Source organism: Caretta caretta, chromosome 9 (genome assembly GCF_965140235.1).
Source record: "Caretta caretta isolate rCarCar2 chromosome 9, rCarCar1.hap1, whole genome shotgun sequence".
Classification (NCBI taxonomy): Eukaryota; Metazoa; Chordata; order Testudines; family Cheloniidae; genus Caretta; species Caretta caretta.
In genome coordinates this window covers 27,665,466-27,684,332 of record NC_134214.1, presented here as the reverse complement: position 1 = coordinate 27,684,332, position 18,867 = coordinate 27,665,466, and the positions used below count along the sequence as shown (strand labels likewise).

At 38.6% G+C, this 18,867-nt stretch overlaps 1 protein-coding gene across 1 annotated transcript; it reads right to left on the bottom strand.

Moving 5' to 3' along the window:
- Positions 1 to 692: 692 nt before the first annotated feature.
- CLRN1 (clarin 1) lies at positions 693 to 15,554 on the bottom strand. Its single transcript, XM_048865187.2, has 3 exons — positions 14,850 to 15,554; positions 2,905 to 3,084; positions 693 to 1,588 (listed from the first exon to the last, which is right to left on the bottom strand). The coding sequence occupies exons 1-3, from the start codon at positions 15,100 to 15,102 to the stop codon at positions 1,320 to 1,322; spliced, it is 702 nt and encodes a 233-aa protein (XP_048721144.2). The 5' UTR covers positions 15,103 to 15,554; the 3' UTR covers positions 693 to 1,319.
- Between the last annotated feature and the right edge of the window lie 3,313 nt (positions 15,555 to 18,867).

The window sequence follows — 18,867 nt, the reverse complement described above, 5'->3', positions numbered from 1 at the left end:
TTCAGGACAGAGAATCTCTTACTATGGGTGAAACCCTTGTGCTGTTGAAGTCAGTGGGAGTTTTGCCATTGACCTCAGTAGGACCAGGATTTCATACTATATGTATTCAAATAATAATTAATTTGGCCCCTTCTCCAACCAAGCAACAGGTTTTACTTTCTATTTCTGCCCTCTATGGTCTTCTGGGATTGTCAGTACCATGGTAGATGTGGTACCTGTGAAATATGTGTGGGTTTAAGTTGTCCGCTATCTTCCTCTAATGTTGTTTACCTGCACCACTGAGAACAAATGAGTTTTTAAAAAAATGGAGCTTCTGTACTAACGAATTAAAAAAAAAATCCCCTGCTGTTCAAACTCTTGTATTGCAAAAATCCTTTGTCTGGTTAACCTCTCTTTTATTTTTTTAAGTGGGGGCAGCAGACAACACATGAGGAAACAGAAGGCAGAAAGGAGACCTTTTTTGAGCAATTTAGGAGGGATGGAGGCGTATAATAAGGTTATAGGACAGTCTTTCTTTTATGGACTCAATAGTGCAAGGTACTCAGCAAGCCTGGGAGGTGCTGAATACCCAACTCCCACTGGACCCTCAATTTGGAGCATTTGTAACTATCAAGGCACAGCAAGCAATTGGGTATGCAGCCTGCTAGTTTGGTTACATATTCTGTAGATTTCTCCCCCCTCCCCCCTTCTGTTTGGAATAACCGCCCCTGCCCCCCAGCATGGTTTTGAACATTACTCGTGGTCATTGTACTTGAGAGAGAGAATTCATCACCTTGTTTTGCAGGTATGGGCCCTAAATTTGTTACTTAAGCTGCAACAATACATTCTGTTTTCTTTCATTTGGTGTTTGCAGCTTTCTGGTGCACTCAGCACTTTTCATTTGTTGGCCGGAGTAGAATTTTTAGTCCAGTCTTGATACATAAAACATTAGTAGTAGTCATTCCAGTACACCACTACCTTTACAGATATAGGCAAATGCTGTACTGCTGGTGGAAATGTTTGCTTTCCTCCTTTATTAAAGTACATAGGGCCCGGATCATAGTTATATCTTATTTCTTTCATAATCCCATTGAAACAAATGGGACTGCTGTCATGATAAGGTACTACGCGATGGGAGTAAGGATATGTTGATCTAGTCCTAATGAGGACCATGCATACTATGCCTTTATTGTATTTACTGTGTTGACATTTATTTTAGATTTCTTCTTGATTTTAATGTCTTTCAAATTAATCATGTAAAACCAGATAGATTTGGTCATTGTTGAAAGTGTCTGAGATTAACCTTTTTGCTTGAAATGTTATTAAAAATTGACATCAGGCTAGTACATGAGATCAGCTGCTCCAGTAGTTGTTGTGTCTGACTCTTTAGATTTTGAAAAAGGAAATTCAAATCCAGCAAACCGTATTAGCAAAACATTCAGGAAGTGCACCAAGGAGCAAACCAGGATGATCCAGAATGAATCCTGAAATTGTTCATTGTGAGTTTTAAAGATGAAACTTCCCTCTTTGTAATTTGCAATTTTCTCAGAGAGGTGGTGAATTTTCACTTCTGAAGAAAATAGTATCATGATGAGACAACTGCAAGAACCTGAAATAGAACAAGAAACATCACTGCTCTGAGAATTTCCTAACAACAAATCTTTGAGAGACATAATAACCAAAAAGTAAAATGTCATTTTCATTACATTTCAATATATATTTTATGGTCACTTAACTGACTCCTTCCAAGGTGCTTCTTTTTCAGGACCTGATCCAATGGCCATCGAAGTCAATGGGATTCTTTCCATCGACTCCAGTGAACTTTGGATTAGGATCTAAATAGCCAACCATACCAAGTGTTATGTCTAGTGTAAGGCCTCAGTCCAGCAAAGCACATATGTAAGTGCTTAACTTGACTATTAAGCATATTAATAATCCAATTGATGTTAATGGGACTGCCCACGTGCTTAAAGGTAAGTATGTACTTAAATACTTTGCTGATCAGGGTCTTAATGAGCAACATCCCTTAGCACAATTTTTCTCTCCAGCTAAACTAATAGTAAAAATTTACTCTAGTTAAAAGTCTAATATGCCTCATTCTTTTTACTGCAAGTGGCAGTAGATTTCCTATCCCTAATGGGCTTCTTCAAATAGGATGCTTTCCAGTTGCAACCCTTACAAAGTGTGAAATGTTGGCAACAAATCTGCCTCTTGCAAAGAAAGGCCCCTGAGCCTGATTTTGATCTTGTGCTGATATCAATCAGGAGTAATCCCAGTGAAGTCAGTAGTGTTGAGATAAGAATCAGGCCTATTGTTCTTTCTAATAAGGTACTAATACAGAGCCCTTTTCTCCCCACAGTTACACCAGTGAAATTCCACTGACGTCAAGGGAACGAATGGGAGAGTCAAGCCCAAGGATTCCCAGGTGGGTTCCCCAACAAATAAAAAAAAATAAATTTTGTTTTGTGTTAGAATTTGCTGATTCATCAAAAACAAAACGTTCTGTGGAGATGGTTCGAATCTGACAAATGGAACCTTGCTTGCCAGGCAAGTTTTGAAACCCTACCTAGAATCCAGCCAGTTTGCCTGCCTGGCTCTCTGGGACCTGTCTGATAGGCTGCTGGGGTGCCCAGGCTTCCAAGGTCTGTGGCTGCAGACGAACTAGTGGCCATGCTTCCTACCCTGTAATGGAGAATTTTGAAGTTTTGGGGTTTGTTCAGAATCAGAACTGCACCAAATTTTAAAATAGCACAATCCTCCAAAATGGAATATCTTTCTCCACCCAGCTATAGTTTTCAGGTTTAGATTCAATGCAGCGACAGTTCTCAGGACAGTATCATGTTTTATTAAATAGATCACTTATCTTAAGTCATTAAATATGAATAAGTGACTAATTTAAATGCAGAACTATACTAAAGTACTTACATGAAATGAAGCTCCAAAGATATAACCCTACTGGACCATGCAGAGTTTCATAGGGATTGCCAAATGCATTGTACATGAAGAAACCTGTTCCCACCAGAGCAAAGACTATCAGTACCGTACAGAAGAGAATGACACTTACATGGATACTTGCAGGGATAATTTTGAGCAAATCTGGAAAAACTAAAAACAAAATAGAACAAAAAATTACTACAAACATTAGACAAAATTATCATTTTAAAAATCTGAGCAGGGATTTTGTGCTGCTCTGTGCTAATTGTTTTAAATTGTGCTCCTCAGAACTCAGTGAAAGAGGAAAATGAAGTAATCAGATTTAATTATAAACAGATTTGTAAGGATGTTTAAAGAGAAGCACATTGTGGAATTCAGAAGTGCAAATTGACCAAAAGAGATAGACTAGCTTTGTGGGAAACCTCATCTCACCTTTTAGATCACATCTACCTACATGTATTAATAATTACTGCCCTTTCTGTGCCAGAGAGTAACTCAAAACCTTACCTTGTGATGTCCAAGCTTTTAAGAGCATTCTATCTGAGCCAGCCTTATTGTGTTGAGCTTTTAAAGAATGTAAATTCCACATATTTGAATTTTTAAATGCTAAAAATATGCCCTGAATCAGCATACTAAATGTTCACTCCCTACTCCCAAATGGTATTAGAACAAACTAAAGTGCTTCAACATCTGTAAGTATTGCTTCTGTTACACAGCGCCTAGGGAAGATATAAAATGCAGACTAGAGTACAACATTTCAACACCCTGGAAGTCTCTGGGCCAAATTCAGTACTGATGTAAACAGTGGTGCAAATTATATGTTGGGCATAAGTTGGTCAAGAAACAGATCCTGCTGCATGTAAGTTGCAAAGTAATGTAACTGGCACTCATTTGACATTAAGTTTTTAATGTCAGTTAAGTTAGCCTGTCATAAAACAGGAAGAATGCAATGGTAAATCAGATCCAGGTTGCATAGGTCTAAATAATGACACAAGGTGCAAGAGAGTGGAAAACCAGGTCCAATGGTGGTGATAAAGAGTGTAACTTGCACACCAAGCTGTTGGGGAGAAGGGCGGTGGAGGGCTGGTGGGGGGGGGGAGAATGCAGCAAGAAAATGGTGTAAGAAAATACAGCTCTCACCTCACTTAATTGTTAGGGAACCTTCCCATTAATTTTCTAGGGCAAAATTCCACACTGGCATAGTGGGTTTCAACTAACAGGTTTCAGAGTGTCACATGATTATACAAGGACAAATTTTGTCCCCACCAAATCCCAAACTGGTGTAAGTTATACTTGGTTGACATACTTACTGAATGCCAAATTGTTGCAATTTATTGTATTTTGCTTAAACCCACTTAAATCAATTTTCTGACCAAGTTACACCTTATGTAGGTTACGTTGACATTACCTAACATGGTGTCAAGTATCAGGGGGTAGCTGTGTTAGTCTGTATCCACAAAAACAACAAGGAGTCCGGTGGCACCTTAAAGACTAACAGATTTATTTGGGCATAAGCTTTCGTGGGATGAAGTGGGTTCTAGCCCACGAAAGCTTATGCCCAAATAAATCTGTTAGTCTTTAAGGTGCCACTGGACTCCTTGTTGTTTTTATTGACATCACCATTAACTCTGGTCCATAGTGTTCTATAAGTAACAAAAAAGTGCTGGACACTGGATTGTTTTGGTCATTTATGTAGCTGTAGCAAATGTATGGAATTAATTCAGAGTTTTGTTTGGAGGAGTTTGGATTTTTAGTATTCTCACTTTATTTGCTGAGGGTCTTAGGTTGAGATCAGGAGTACCTTTACACTGTATCGTTATTGATATTGTGTTCTTTAATTTATTTGATGGGCGCCTATTGGAGCTTTTATAAAACTAAAGAAAGTTAATGATTAACTCTCCACCAGCTTTTTCAGTTGTAATTAAGGGTTTGATTTATACTGTAGGGGAGATTAATGCATTGTATTGTATAGTGTACTTCCTTATCTGTTGGAGACAGAAAGGACTTCCCATTGAAAATGCAAGTCTGTCATTGATAATGGAACTATATTGTGTGGGCACTTATATATGGTTAAGGGTGTCCCATAATTTGATTGATGTAGGTGCAGATAGCTACCCCAGTTTGTGTTTGTAAGTTTGTTCTTAGATAGTTTCTATAGTTTTGGGTCCAGGAACTACAATTCCCAGGATGCACTGGGGGAGGAAGAAGAAGGAGGTGGAGGAGAAGAAAAATAGGAAGAATGTGAGCTTTGTGAAAGAGTGAGGGGAATAAACTTTACCTTTGCTGTTATCAAGCTTCTCGAGCCTTCCTCAAAGGGGTTCAGGTAGAAAACAAACTGGCAATGAGCATAAAAGAACCTCAGAGAAACACAAAGGTAAATTTATCTAAGTGCCTCATGATGTGGACTTACCACCAGCAAGAAGAAATGTCAATTCTGTACCAATTCAGTGACATATCTAGGACATACAATATGTAAGAATAACATACTACCCAGACCAAGTGAAAGCCATTTGTGATGCACTAGAGCCTGACAACAAGGGCAAACTTTGATCCTTCTTGGGACTGCGAATACTATTAAAAGTTTGTATAGCAATTTGCTATGAAAGTAGACACCTTTGCATCATCTCCTAAAAATGATGTAAAATTTGAATGGGATGAAGCATGCAAGACCAGCTTTAATAAGATAAAACATACAATTTCTACCAATCTGCCTCTTAGCCCTTTTATTTCTGAGACGCAAACAATTTCATAACAAACGCTTGTGAGTACAGTCTTGATTCAGCTAAAAAATGGACAAGAAGTCGCTATTGCATTCACCTCCAGAGCCTTGACTGATCCAGAAAAATCCTAGTCTGTCACTGAGAAAGAAGCTCTGGTACATTTCTGGGCAGTAAGTCACTTCAGAAACTACCTGTGGGGTAGGAGATTTATCTTTAAGATCTGATCACAAACTTTATTCAGCATGTGAGGTTGTGGGAGAGCAACACCAAGAATTGCCAAATGGACCACCAAACAAATGGACTTTGATTTCCAGACAGTATATCTTCCAGGTGCCAAGAATACCACTGTAGATTGTCTGTCTCACCTGCCCATACCTTATCATGAGTTTAAATAGAGAAATATAATGAAGAGATTGTCATTGCCCAAATATCTGCTACAACCCAAGGAGTGATCACATTCTGAGAGTGGGCAACAGTCATGAGAGAAAACATTGTACTTCAGGACCTAAAGATTTACATTCTCAACAGATGATCTTACAAGATAATGACACCAGAACACTTGCAACCATATAGACACATATCACACGAGCTGTCCCTTGTGTAAATGAATGGATTTTGAGAATTGACTGTCTTGTGCCTACACTTCTGAGTATGATTGATTCACATGGCACATGAAGGATATCTGGGGATGAGTCTAACCAAAAGACAACTGTGACAAGCCTTCTGGTGGCCAGGGATGGACAAGCAAGTTGAGGAAATAATCAAGAATTGCATGGCTTATGTTAGTAGAGATAAGTGACAGAAAACCTTCAGCATTCTTCTCACAATAGTTGACTATCCAAGCTGTCCATGGGAGAATATGGCTCTCAACATAATAGGACCATTTGAGGATCAGCCTGTTACGCAAAGGTTTGCCATAATATTGGTAGATTCATTCAAAGTGTCCAGAAGATAGATTCACTTGAATGGTTACCCCTTAAAGAGTGATTAAGGTCATGTCATCAGTCTTCTCCCAAGAAGGATTTCCCAAGGAATTGGTGTCTGACAATGGAATGCAATTGACCTCTGTTGAAATGCAAAACTCCCTCACTAGCAATAGTATCAAGCACAAAACTGTTTGTTTATACCATCCTAGAGCTAATGGTCTAGTTGAGAGAACAAACAGACTGGTGAAAGAATTTTTTGCAACTTATCAGTTTGCAAGCTTTACTTGAAACACTGTTTGCTTACAGGACCACTCAACAACAAGAGTATCAACCTTTGAACTGTTCAGAGGACACCAGGCCGATACACGACTTACTACCTGTCAAAGGCTCACATTCTCCTTCTTCAATTAAACCTTCCAATGAAACTATTTGTGAACGTGTTAAGAATAAACAGCAGAAATACAGACAGTATGTAGATCATAAAAAAGGTGCTACAATTTGAAACTTGTGAGGTTTAGATTGTGTGAAGCTGCCATACAGAGTCAAAAAGGACATTCAAGATAGCAGAAATTACAGGGGATTCTGCTGTATTAATAGATAGAAAGAAATGGAACATTTCAAGATTGTCTGCAGCTCATCAGCCAGCAGCTGAAGAATAGAGTGCTAATTCTCCACCTTGGACCAGAGAACATCAATGACACCAATAATAATGATGGACAATCTATAGTAGTAAGAATTGCTCCACTGCTAAGTCTTGTTCCTGCCTTTCCAGGTATTAGGAGAAGTGTGAAACAAAGATTGGAAGACTTTGCTAGCGGACTTAAATCATGGTTTGGAAACAACTGTTAAAAGTTTTACAATGGTTATTATTAAGGGGAAGGCTGAGTTCTATCTACCTAGATGCAGATAGCTACCCCAGTTTGTGTTTGTAAGTTGTTCCTAATTGTTCCCATAGCCTTGAAACCAGGAACTACAATTCCCAGGATGCATTGGGGAGGAACAGACGAAAGAGGAAAAAGGAAGACTGAGCTCTATGAAAGTGTGAGGGTAATAACGTTACCTTTGCTGTTATCAAGGTTCCTGAATCCTCCTCAAATCCTCCTCAAAATTGGTATTTCCTTTTTCGTTTATGGACTATAACAATGAACTGGAACAAATGCGCTAGGTTTACATTAGAAAATTTCTCTTCCTAAATTCTCCAAATGGCCTGCTGAAGCTAGGAGCGGACAAAGGTCAAGGGTATTTTATAAGATCAGAACACTTCCCCTGAGTTTCTTTAAGTAAAACATTTAATGGAACGTTTTGTGTCTGAAAACATAGTTCTGCAGGTAAAAGAGAGGGGAATTAAAGGAGAAGTAAAAGAAAACAGTGAAGCCTTAATTTTAAAAAATGGGATGTCAAAATAAAGGAAGAAGGAACTAGTGGCCAAATAAGATGTATAGATATTGTGGGCCTTTTTCTGCTCTGTCTCATGCTGGTTTTACACGTCTAACTCAATCAGTTTGGTCAGAAGGCATCCTCTTGTGGGTTGTTGCTTTGCTACTTGTTACAAAGCACAGTACTCTGTATGTAATAACTCATTAATCAGCACTAACTTGTAAGTCTATATTTGTTTTTTAAAAATGGCCTCAATATTTTGGCTACAATTTGTTGCATGTGCAATTGTGCTCTTTGTCCTGACCACCTAAAGGCATCTACAAAGCAAGCAGTTACCCATCTAATGGGTATAAACATGCACATTATTATGCCTGCAGTTTTGCACCCATACTTAATTATTACTGAAGGATAAAAACTGTGCCTGCAAAACTGGAAACTATGTTGAGGCTTAGCTAAAAACAAGGCATATTTTATCAGGCACAGTGTCAAATAAAATGTTAGGAATTATATATGGCTTTGGCATCTTTTGTATTAGGTTTTAGCTGTTAGTTCAAATTATGACCATACCTACACAGGTCAGGGTGGATAGTGAATCAGATTTTCTGTAAGTAATTTTTAATCATTTATGTGTTCGGTGACAACAAATATTTTAAAACTAACCATAGAACAAACTTAACTGCTGCCGATCCACAGGGGCATGATTAAACTGGGGGTAATAACTCCTCAAACTGCCTTGCTGTGATTATAACATGCTGAGAAAGAGCTAAGTAGGAGCTTCACATAAATTAATCTACCATGTAAAATGTTTACCAGCAAACAGTTTTGTAGCTGGCATCGCAGTAAGCATAAAAAAGCAGATAATGCAACATTTATAGTCATGATGAAATTAACAGCAAATTAATTATATTTAAGCAAACATTCGTAAAATTTGCTAGAAGCTTTGCTAAATGTAATCTTTAATATTGTCTAAAAATATAAGTGTGCACTACAGCGAGTCCAGGCATTCAAATTCCCTTCTCCTTGCCCATTACCCTCTCTCAGCCCAAAGTGAGAAGAACGTTTTAAAGCACTATTCAAAAGATCTGTTAAAAACTGTACTTGTCTTGACCGGTTTTGATGGACAAAGGCATTATGTAGTTATGGTTTTGCCTTGATAGTCCCTGAGGGGTACAATCTCATCAATGTTTCTCTTATCTTGTGATGAAACATGTCCAATTGCAGAATCAAATCTCATAAAGTCAGAGTTATTAACACAGGAATTCCTCAAATACCAGTTTATATATTTCTAGCACTCACCAAGAACTTTGCATTTAAAACTAGCCATGTACATAAAGTTCAATTCAAACACTTATAGCCTTTGTAGCGTAGTTACAGAACTGCTGTTCATCAGCAACAAACAACCCCTCTGGTAGTGCTGCCACCCCACCAGGCAGGAACTAAGCCTTGTCTATTTTCAAGACATCAGACTACAGTTACAATTCATTCCTTACTATTTAGGGTCTCAGAGTAACAGCCGTGTTAGTCTGTATTCGCAAAAAGAAAAGGAGTACTTGTGGCACCTTAGAGACTAACCAATTTATTTGAGCATGAGCTTTCGTGTGTGCATGCCCAAAACTATGTACAGGATTGCATGCCTAATTTGCAAGAACATTTACCACAATTGCATGTATAAATCAGGTATTTGCAAATGCTATTTCTGCTGCGAGCCACTAACTACTGGTAACTAGACATTTGCACATCTGAATACCAAGTTTCATGCACAGTCCCAGTCACTGCACATGCATAGTTCTGAAAATCAGGCCCTTCATTTATTCTTTATATTACACATTTACTTTCTTACTACCCAAAATAGTACTTACTAATAGTACTTACAGTAATATCAGTGTAAATGGTATACATTTTAGCACTATGCCAATTAAAAGGAGTACTTGTAGCACCTTAGAGACTAACCAATTTATTTGAGCATGAGCTTTCGTGAGCTACAGCTCACTTCATCAGATGTATACCGTGGAGACTGCAGCAGACTTTATATACACACAGAGATCATGAAACAATACCTCCTCCCACCCCACTGTCCTGCTGGTAATAGCTTATCTAAAGTGATCATCAGGTGGGCCATTTCCAGCACAAATCCAGGTTTTCTCACCCTCCACCCCCCCACACAAATTCACTCTCCTGCTGGTGCTAGCCCATCCAAAGTGACAACTCTTTACATAATCAAGTCGGGCTATTTCCTGCATAAATCCATAAACTAGGGAAAACAAAGTCTTTAGTTCATGTCGACTTTCTAAAAGGGTATATCACACATTCTATCACAAATAAGGTTCTCCAGAATTAAGTCTTTCAGCACTAGTGAATGTTTTGGGATAAAGTACAATACGGCAAACTTAATAAGATCAATCTTTATTTTAAATAAACATACAACTACATTGTATTGGCTGTTACCCTTGACAGCTACGTCTAGAATTTTAAAATTGTATAGGTGACATATCAGGAAAAATTAAATTCAGCAGAGATGTTGTTTTGAAAGAAAAACATTTCTTCATTATAATGAATGAATTTGTGTGCTAGGTGTGAATGCCAATGACCTTTAGAAAATGAACTGCCGACCCAGAAACTGATGAGAATCAGCCAGAGTAAATGAAGCAGAAGTCTTTTCCCAGCCTGACGGGGTTTGCTGGCAGACCAAATTCATTTTACAATTAAAAGAGATATAGTGGTCAGTAGGGAACATTTAATGGGAACAAACACAGAACTAAATCATTTAACCTATTTTCCAGACTGTTTCTTCTCAGATGTGTTACAGTGTACTTCAGTTCATTAAACTGTGGACACATATATCGTACTACTTCCTGAGACATTTATAATGACTTCTAGAAAGAATTTGTGTAGACGTTGTGTGTATTCCCACAGATATGGAGAATGTCAACTGTCTCTCAGTAATTGGGCTCTGTGCAGCTGAAATCCTTCCTTAGATGCAGATATTAAGCTACCTTATCATATTTAAACACAAAAATCACATACATTTTGCTCTTTCAGCTAAATAAAAAATAGTCTGAGTTATTTGTAAAGGGAACATTAACTCCTCCATCATCCACTCTCTGTGAAAGTTCACAAAAGACAAAAATGCTTTAGTGACTGATTTTCCAAAAGGGTGTGTTTATAAGATTTATGCTGTAACCTAGTTGCAGCAGGTCATCCTCGTGGGATTCTACAGTTTCAGATGTACACTAGGGCCAGTAATCACTTCCTGGTAGTCTCTTCTGAGGACGCTACAATGAAATATTCCTGGGCATGTAAGTAGGATTTACACTGGGCTTGTAATACAAGGGGAAAATCTATTCAAATAACAATGCAATGCCACATATTTAATTTAGATAAAAGGAAGGCAACATACACTAGTGGTTCACTTAGGGCAGGGGTGGCCAACCTGAGCCTGAGAAGGAGCCAGAATTTGCCAACGTACATTGCCAAAGAGCCACAGTAATATGTCAGCAGCCCCCCAACAGTTCCCCCTCCCCGCTCCCAACACCTTCCTCCCACCAGCAGCCTCGCCAATCAGCACCTCTCCCTCTCTCCCCGCACCTCCCGATCAGCTGCTTCATGGCATGCAGGAGGCTCTGGGGGGAAGGAGGGAGGGGTGAGGGCATGGGAGGCTCAGGGGAGGGGGTTGGAAGGGGTGGAGTGGGGGCAGGACCTTTGGCAGAGCCAGGGGTTGAGCAGTGAGCACCCCCAGCATAGTGGAAAGTTGGCGCTTGTAGCTCCAGCCCCAGAATCGGTACCTATACAAGGAGCCGCATATTAACTTCTGAGCCACAGGTTGGCCACCCCGGACTTAGGGAAATGAGAGCTAGGAGGCCTGACTCTCTACTGATTTGTTTTATGTTCTTGAACAAGTCACTTAGACCCCTGTTCAGGAAAGCAGTGACACGTATGCTTAAACTTTAAGTACATAGTTAAGGGCCCTTCCTCAGGAAAATGGGTGCATTCCTGAATCAGGGCCTTAATTTCTTTGTACCTCATTTTCTCCATCTGTAAAATTAGGATGATAATATTTGCTAGAGTTTCTTGTATTATTCTTAACACAGCCTCTTTTTTTGCTTGTGAAATATGTGCAAACATTGCAATTTCCTCATATTTATTCATTACTCAAATGTATTTGATGAATTTTTAAAGAATATTTTCCCATGTGGAATGATCATATAGGTCACTGTGGATGGATTATCTAGTGCTCAATTTTTAACATTCCACACTGTGTTTAGTATGTTTAGCTGTGATTAGCTAGATACCTCACCTAGTATTGTTTCTGTTCATCTATTGGATGTGCATGCATGCACTTCTGGGTGCAGTTACTTGTAGGTGTGAAGCATAACATTCTGGTGAATGCCACTTTGAAATTAATATTTGGTGAACATTTGTGACAGTAAAGCTTGTTTGGACGAATGGTCCCAGAAAGCTCATCCAAAGGGTATATCTCCAGTGCAAAATAAAAAGGTGAGTTCTTAACTCACATTAGCTAACCTAAGATAGCTAACTACCTGAGTTAAAATAGCAGTAAAGACACAGCAATTCGGTTTTTAATTTGAGCTAGCAGCTTGAGTTAAAGCCTGTAGGGGAGTCAGGGGTTGAACGCGAGCTGCAAACCTAAGTTAAAAAACAAGTTTGTGCATCTTCAGTGCTATTTTAACTCATGTTAGCTAATGTGAATTAAGAAAACACCTTTATTTATTTATTTTTTTTTTGCGGGGAAGACAAACCCAAAGAGTGCAAGTATGACAAGGGAGCCAATTCATTTAAAATGGGAGTAGCTATTCATGGAAAATTTGTTGCAGTATTTTGCCAGCTCTAAACTCCACTTTAATAAAGCACTTTCAGATCCTTTGTATTATTATTATTATTATTATTATAAATCATTACAAACCTATTAAGAGCACATTCATAATTTCTCTTTATATAGAAGCAGAAGTGATATCAGATTAGAAGTGACCAATTCAGAACAGACTAGTAAATCATTTTGGTAATGACTAGTTCCATGAACCCAGCCATCTTAGGCTAGGAAAATGCATTATAACCATTTTACTTTACAATATGAGGACAATGCAAGTGTTCTAATAACTCAGGGCCCAATTCTGCAACCAGAAAAGGAGTACTTGTGGCACCTTAGAGACTAACCAATTTATTTGAGCATAAGCTTTCGTGAGCTACAGCTCACTTCATCGGATGCATACTGTGGAAAGTACATAAGATCTTTTTATATACACAAAGCATGAAAAAATGGGTGTTTACCACTATAAAAGGTTTTCTCTCCCCCCACCCCACACTCCTGCTGGTAATAGCTTATCTAGGAGAGTGGGGTGGGGGGAGAGAAAACCTTTTATAGTGGTAAACACCCATTTTTTCATGCTTTTGTGTGTATAAAAAAATCTTTTGTACTTTCTACAGTATGCATCCGATGAAGTGAGCTGTAGCTCACGAAAGCTTATGCTCAAATAAATTGGTTAGTCTCTAAGGTGCCACAAGTACTCCTTTTCTTTTTGCGAATACAGACTAACACGGCTGTTACTCTGAATTCTGCAACCCTTACTCATGCTGAGTAGTCCCTATTTGAGTGAAAGTCAGAACTACTTGTCTAAGTAAATTCTGCTCAGTGTAAGCATTGCAGAATCAGGCTCTCTGCTGGAACTTTTGCCAAAACTCATTAGTGCTTCACACATTCCCAAGCTGCTGGGGAGACAACCTCCCCACTCCCCCCCGCTAATCATGTGATTCCCAGCTTTCTCCTTAACCAGTCTTAACAACTCCATTATCTTAATGAACATGAACTAAATCCAGTCAGTGCTCTGTTGTGCTATCTGCATTATCATTTGCAGTTCATAATAATATCTACAGATGAAATCTAATTCCTTTGGATTTAGTAGACTGCTCTGAAAATTCATCCCAGACTGTAACCTGCAGGGTAGAACATCAGCATAGTGTGACAGCCGGGAAAGTAATAAAGAGAACTGTCATAAATAGACCCGTTATGGAATTTAGACATATCAAAGTTTAACAGTAAACTAAATGAATTTGGTCTGCTACCTCTGCAAAAAATAGTACATAGTAAATCTTTTCTGATGCATAATCTGGTAACCTTACACCACACAGATGATTGATGCAAGCAATTTACCATTACTGTTTCAGAAGACTGCTTCCAAATTGTCTTTTGTAATAATAATTTCATGTGGCATATTGTAAGATACGTACATAAAACAAAGATCCATTTGTTATTATCCATTTAATATGTTGCTATATATAAACTGTATGTTCACTTGATCAATGTATTAATCTTTTTATCCTTGAGGATGAACAGGTTATGAATATTGCATGTAAATCAAAACAATTTCTAACTGTCTCCTTCCATTAAACTCTGTATCTGTCAGATACCCAATTCAATTTGCAGGTCAATTAATTGAACAGCTACTAGCATAAACCCGGTATGTTTTCCCAATTAATGCAGCAGATTGTTATCTTTTGCTGCTATATTCTTCAAAAGCAGTAAATGAGGCTTTGCGCTGTCTTTCTAATAAGGCTGCTGTTACCTTACTGCTGTTGATTTCACAATAGAACATAAAATAGATAAATAGACAACAAAATCATTCTTTCAAAGTAACAAAAAAATTAGGGGGAAATAGCTATTTGTTGTAATAAACCATAAGAGAGGTGCATTGAAATTGTCACTAATACTGTAACTAATATTAGTAAGGTAATTTAAATGTTAAGATGGACACACTTCAGAAACAATACCATTTAATCTTAGAATATTTTGCACTTGTTAAAACTCTTAAGTAAATAAGAACGCTGCAGCATTTGTCTGCTCATTATCATGGTAGTGTGCACTAAGGTATTAAATAATTCAAATGTCATTGTTACTTACATGAAAATCGAAAAGGTCTCCCTCCTAGCCCACATTGTCTAACACGCTCCCCGTAGAAAAGCCCATACTGAATTTCACCAATAAACTTCTCCAGTTCTGGTCCTGTAGCGTTGACAAGCAGAGCTCCAGTTTTGCACAGTATTGTTCCTTTGATCCATAACTGAGTTCCGATGGCTGCTGCAATGCCTAGAGCACAAGCAAAGCTTAATACCCCAGCTATGCAAAATATGACTTTCTTCTGTTGGGCTGGCATGGCTGCTTGCAAAGTCCTTTCTAGGGAAGGAACAAAACTTTTAATAAGAGAGCAAAACGATCTTCATCACATCAGCAAAGCAGACATACTATCCAACTTGAAAACTGCAATTTCAACTCAGTGGTAGCCCGTCCCCTCATAGTACTAGTATGCTGCTATAGTGCTAAGTAATCTCCCCCCAAAGAAGCTTTTAATTCTTTTTTTCCCTCTCCCCCTATATAATCCTAATTTATATACACACATTTTAAAAGAAGCTGTAAAATAGAACTGTTTGCAAAGTGTTTTTCAGCATATCCTCTGTGTAACTTGATAACAAAGGTTTAAGATAACAGATGGAACCTTCTGTGTAATTTGATGAATGTTTCTCCTCTTCTTCATCCTTTGTCTGATTGAGTGAGCTGAAAATTACAGAAATAGGTTTGGCTGCCATGTGACATTATCAACTGTCCAAAAAGGTAACTTCTGTAGGTGGTTTTGATTTTCCAGTGATAACTCTAAAAACTAGCAACATATAGCATTTCTGCTTGTTTCACTATTCCTTGTGCAATACAGAGAACCAGAAACTGAGACAGAAGTCCTAGGTGGAATGTCCTTTTCCCCATCAAGATCTCCTTTACAACAGGGCTAGTGTGTTTTGCTCAATAGTATTTTGTTTAAAATATGTGGCTGGATGCCAGCTTCTTGGTGGAGTTTGGACAAATATATATTTGAATTTGGGTTTTAGATATAAGCAAATAATTTCCATTTGTTTTACTCTTACACAGTAATATGTTATTCACAGCACTTATGTAGTTAGGCCCTAATTCTGCAAACACTTATGCATATGCCTATTTTTGTGTGCATGTGAGTTGAAGTCAGTGGGACTATTCATGTGCATATGTTTATTATGTGCATGTTCTTACGTGCTTGCCAGATCAGGGCCTCAGATAGGACCAGATGCATCGGTGAACAACCTGGGATGGTTCATTGACTACTTGCCATCTCAACACTTTTTGTAAAACATTAGGGCCTTGTCTAGACTAAAAAGTTTCACCAGTTTAACCAAACCAGTTTAGAAATGGATTTAGTTAACTCAGTGCAAACCCTTTGGGTGAACACTCTTAAATTTGTTTAAAATACCTTATATCAATTAAGCTTAAACCGATTCCTTACTAATTTAAACTAAATCCATTACATTAATTCAAGCACTGGTTTAACTAATTGGTTTTAAAACAAGACTTTTTAGTTAAACTGGTACAAGTTTGTGTATCAACAAGACCTAAAATAGGATAGTGTTCTGTAAATAAAATAAATTAAATAAACCTTTGCTTATGGTTGTGATAGTAGGTGTAACCAAAAGATGGCGCACTGCTTTATCATTAAAAGAAAAGGAGGACTAGTGGCACCTTAGAGACTAACCAATTTATTTAAGCTTTCGTGAGCTACAGCTCACTTCATCGGATGTAGCTCACGAAAGCTTAAATAAATTGGTTAGTCTCTAAGGTGCCACCAGTCCTCCTTTTCTTTTTGCGAATACAGACTGACAGGGCTGCTGCTCTGAAATCTGCTTTATCATTAGAATCCTTAGGGTCAGGCTTATACTATACTCTGCACTAAATGCATACGTGTTTGTAGCAGTACTTAATTTTAAAAATGATTTTGAAAATTCTTGGTCAAGAGGAAGGCCTTGAACACTTCCAGGTAACATACTGTGCAAACATCACAAGTACAACAGCACTGACACCACACACAACAAAGACTCCTGGGAATCACTTAAAAGAAAACATGTAGTTTAAAAATGAAAGAACTGAGGGTATGTCTACACTTGCTGGTAGATCAGCACTGCTGCAATCGATGCAGCGAGTGTTGATTCAGTGGGTCTGGTGAAGAACCGCCAAATCGATGGGAGCATGATTTGTATACTCCACCTTCCCGAGCCGCGTAAGGGAAGTCACATAGCGCAGTGTAGCCACCGCGGTAAGTGGATCTAACAGTGTCGACTTCAGTTACGTTATTCATGTAACTGAAGTTGCGTAAATTAGATTGATTTACCACGGTGGTGTAGACCAGCCCTGAGTGCTAACAGCACCACAAATCCCCTACCTGTGGCGATTTTATTTGATAGAGCCAGTTTCTGATCCCCTTTCTCATTTTGAGTAGTACCTTACTCCACAGAAATTCATTACATCAATAATGTTACTTGTGGAGTAAAATATTATTCTGCATGAGCAAGAGGATCAGAATCTGGCACCCATTTTTTAGTGTTTAATTTAAAAAAGAACTATAACAAATAAAAAACTCTAAGGGTCAGGCTCAAGACTCATGATTGCAAAGGAGCTACTCCAAGGGTAAGGTACTATTCAGCATCTTGCCTATAATCTTAAATTTAGCCACACTCTGTTTGTACTCTGCTGGCCTAATTCAGCTTTTACGCAAGTGTGAATTAGGAGTGACCCCAGTGAAATCAGTGAAGCTATACTGTTACAGCAGTATGTGAATGAGAGGAAAATCAGGTCCTTTTAACCATAAGGGTGGGGAACTGTTCAGTGGTGAAGTGGATTTGTGCTGGGTTGCTTTTAAAATCGCTGTGTTTAGAATGTATTTTAAATGTCAAGGGGAAGTAGAGTGTATGGATAGTTTCCTTTTAGCATATTTATAAATCTAAATAAATACAATAAATCTCCTGATATACGAGGCAGATGTTAACTTTTCAGGTCTCTGCAAACTTGAGGCTCAATCCTGCAAACCCTTGTTCATGCAAGCAGTCCTGAATGGTCCATGAATAGTGTTGTTGAAGTCTATGACACTACTCACAAAAGCAAAGGTCTGAAGTATTGTTATTATTTCATTAATTTAACAATTCTATTGAGGTAGTGTCTAGAGACCTCAACCAGATCAGGGGCCCCATTGTGCTAGGCACAAACTCTTTTTACTCAGACTAAGTTTCCAACCAATTTAGGGCCATATTCTGATATCCTTACTTCCACGAAGTGGCAGCTTACTCCATGAGTAGTTCCATCAACTTTAATAGGATTACTGAGTACTCGTATTTTGAAGGAAAAAGGATATTGAAATCTGGCCCTTGGCAATTAAGGGTGGGATTTTTCAAAAGTGCTCAGCATTAGCCTAACTCTGCTCCCATCGAAGGCAATGGTAAAACTCCCGTTGATTACAAATGGGAGCAGAGTTGGGCCAATGCTGAACACTTGTCCAAATCCTACCCTGTATATTGAGCTATCTTAACTGAAATGCTTTTGATTTGAAGATAAAGTAGAGCCTTGCTAATCCATATATCACACATCTGCCCTCTCAATTCACAGAGATATCTTTGTGTCTCCCTATATGTCACTCAAGATATTATACCAAAATGCAAGTGATGTTACCAATAAGCCCTCATTGTTCATAGGAAATAGGCTTCAGTACAGCTACTGGTATGTTCTTTTCACAAGTAATTCAAACTAACCTGCAGTTGCTGAGATAAACAAGTGAGGTGCATTTTTCTCTTGGGTCAGCCTAACATTGGCCAGAGCAGAGGGACTTTGGGCACCACACGCTTTCACAAAGAACCACTGTCAGTGTCAACTTGTCAGCCCTCCATCCAGTGCTGACGCTCCTGTCATACTCCCAATGATGCACACACTGGGGCAAATGGGGCAGACAGCGGGTGGGCCTCCTTATGCCCTCTCAAGGCCCCCCAGAATGGGTGCCTAGGGATGTTTGCTCATATAACTAAATACTGCTGCTCCATTACAAGAGTAGTTGAAGTTTTAGGGCAGGGGTGGGCCA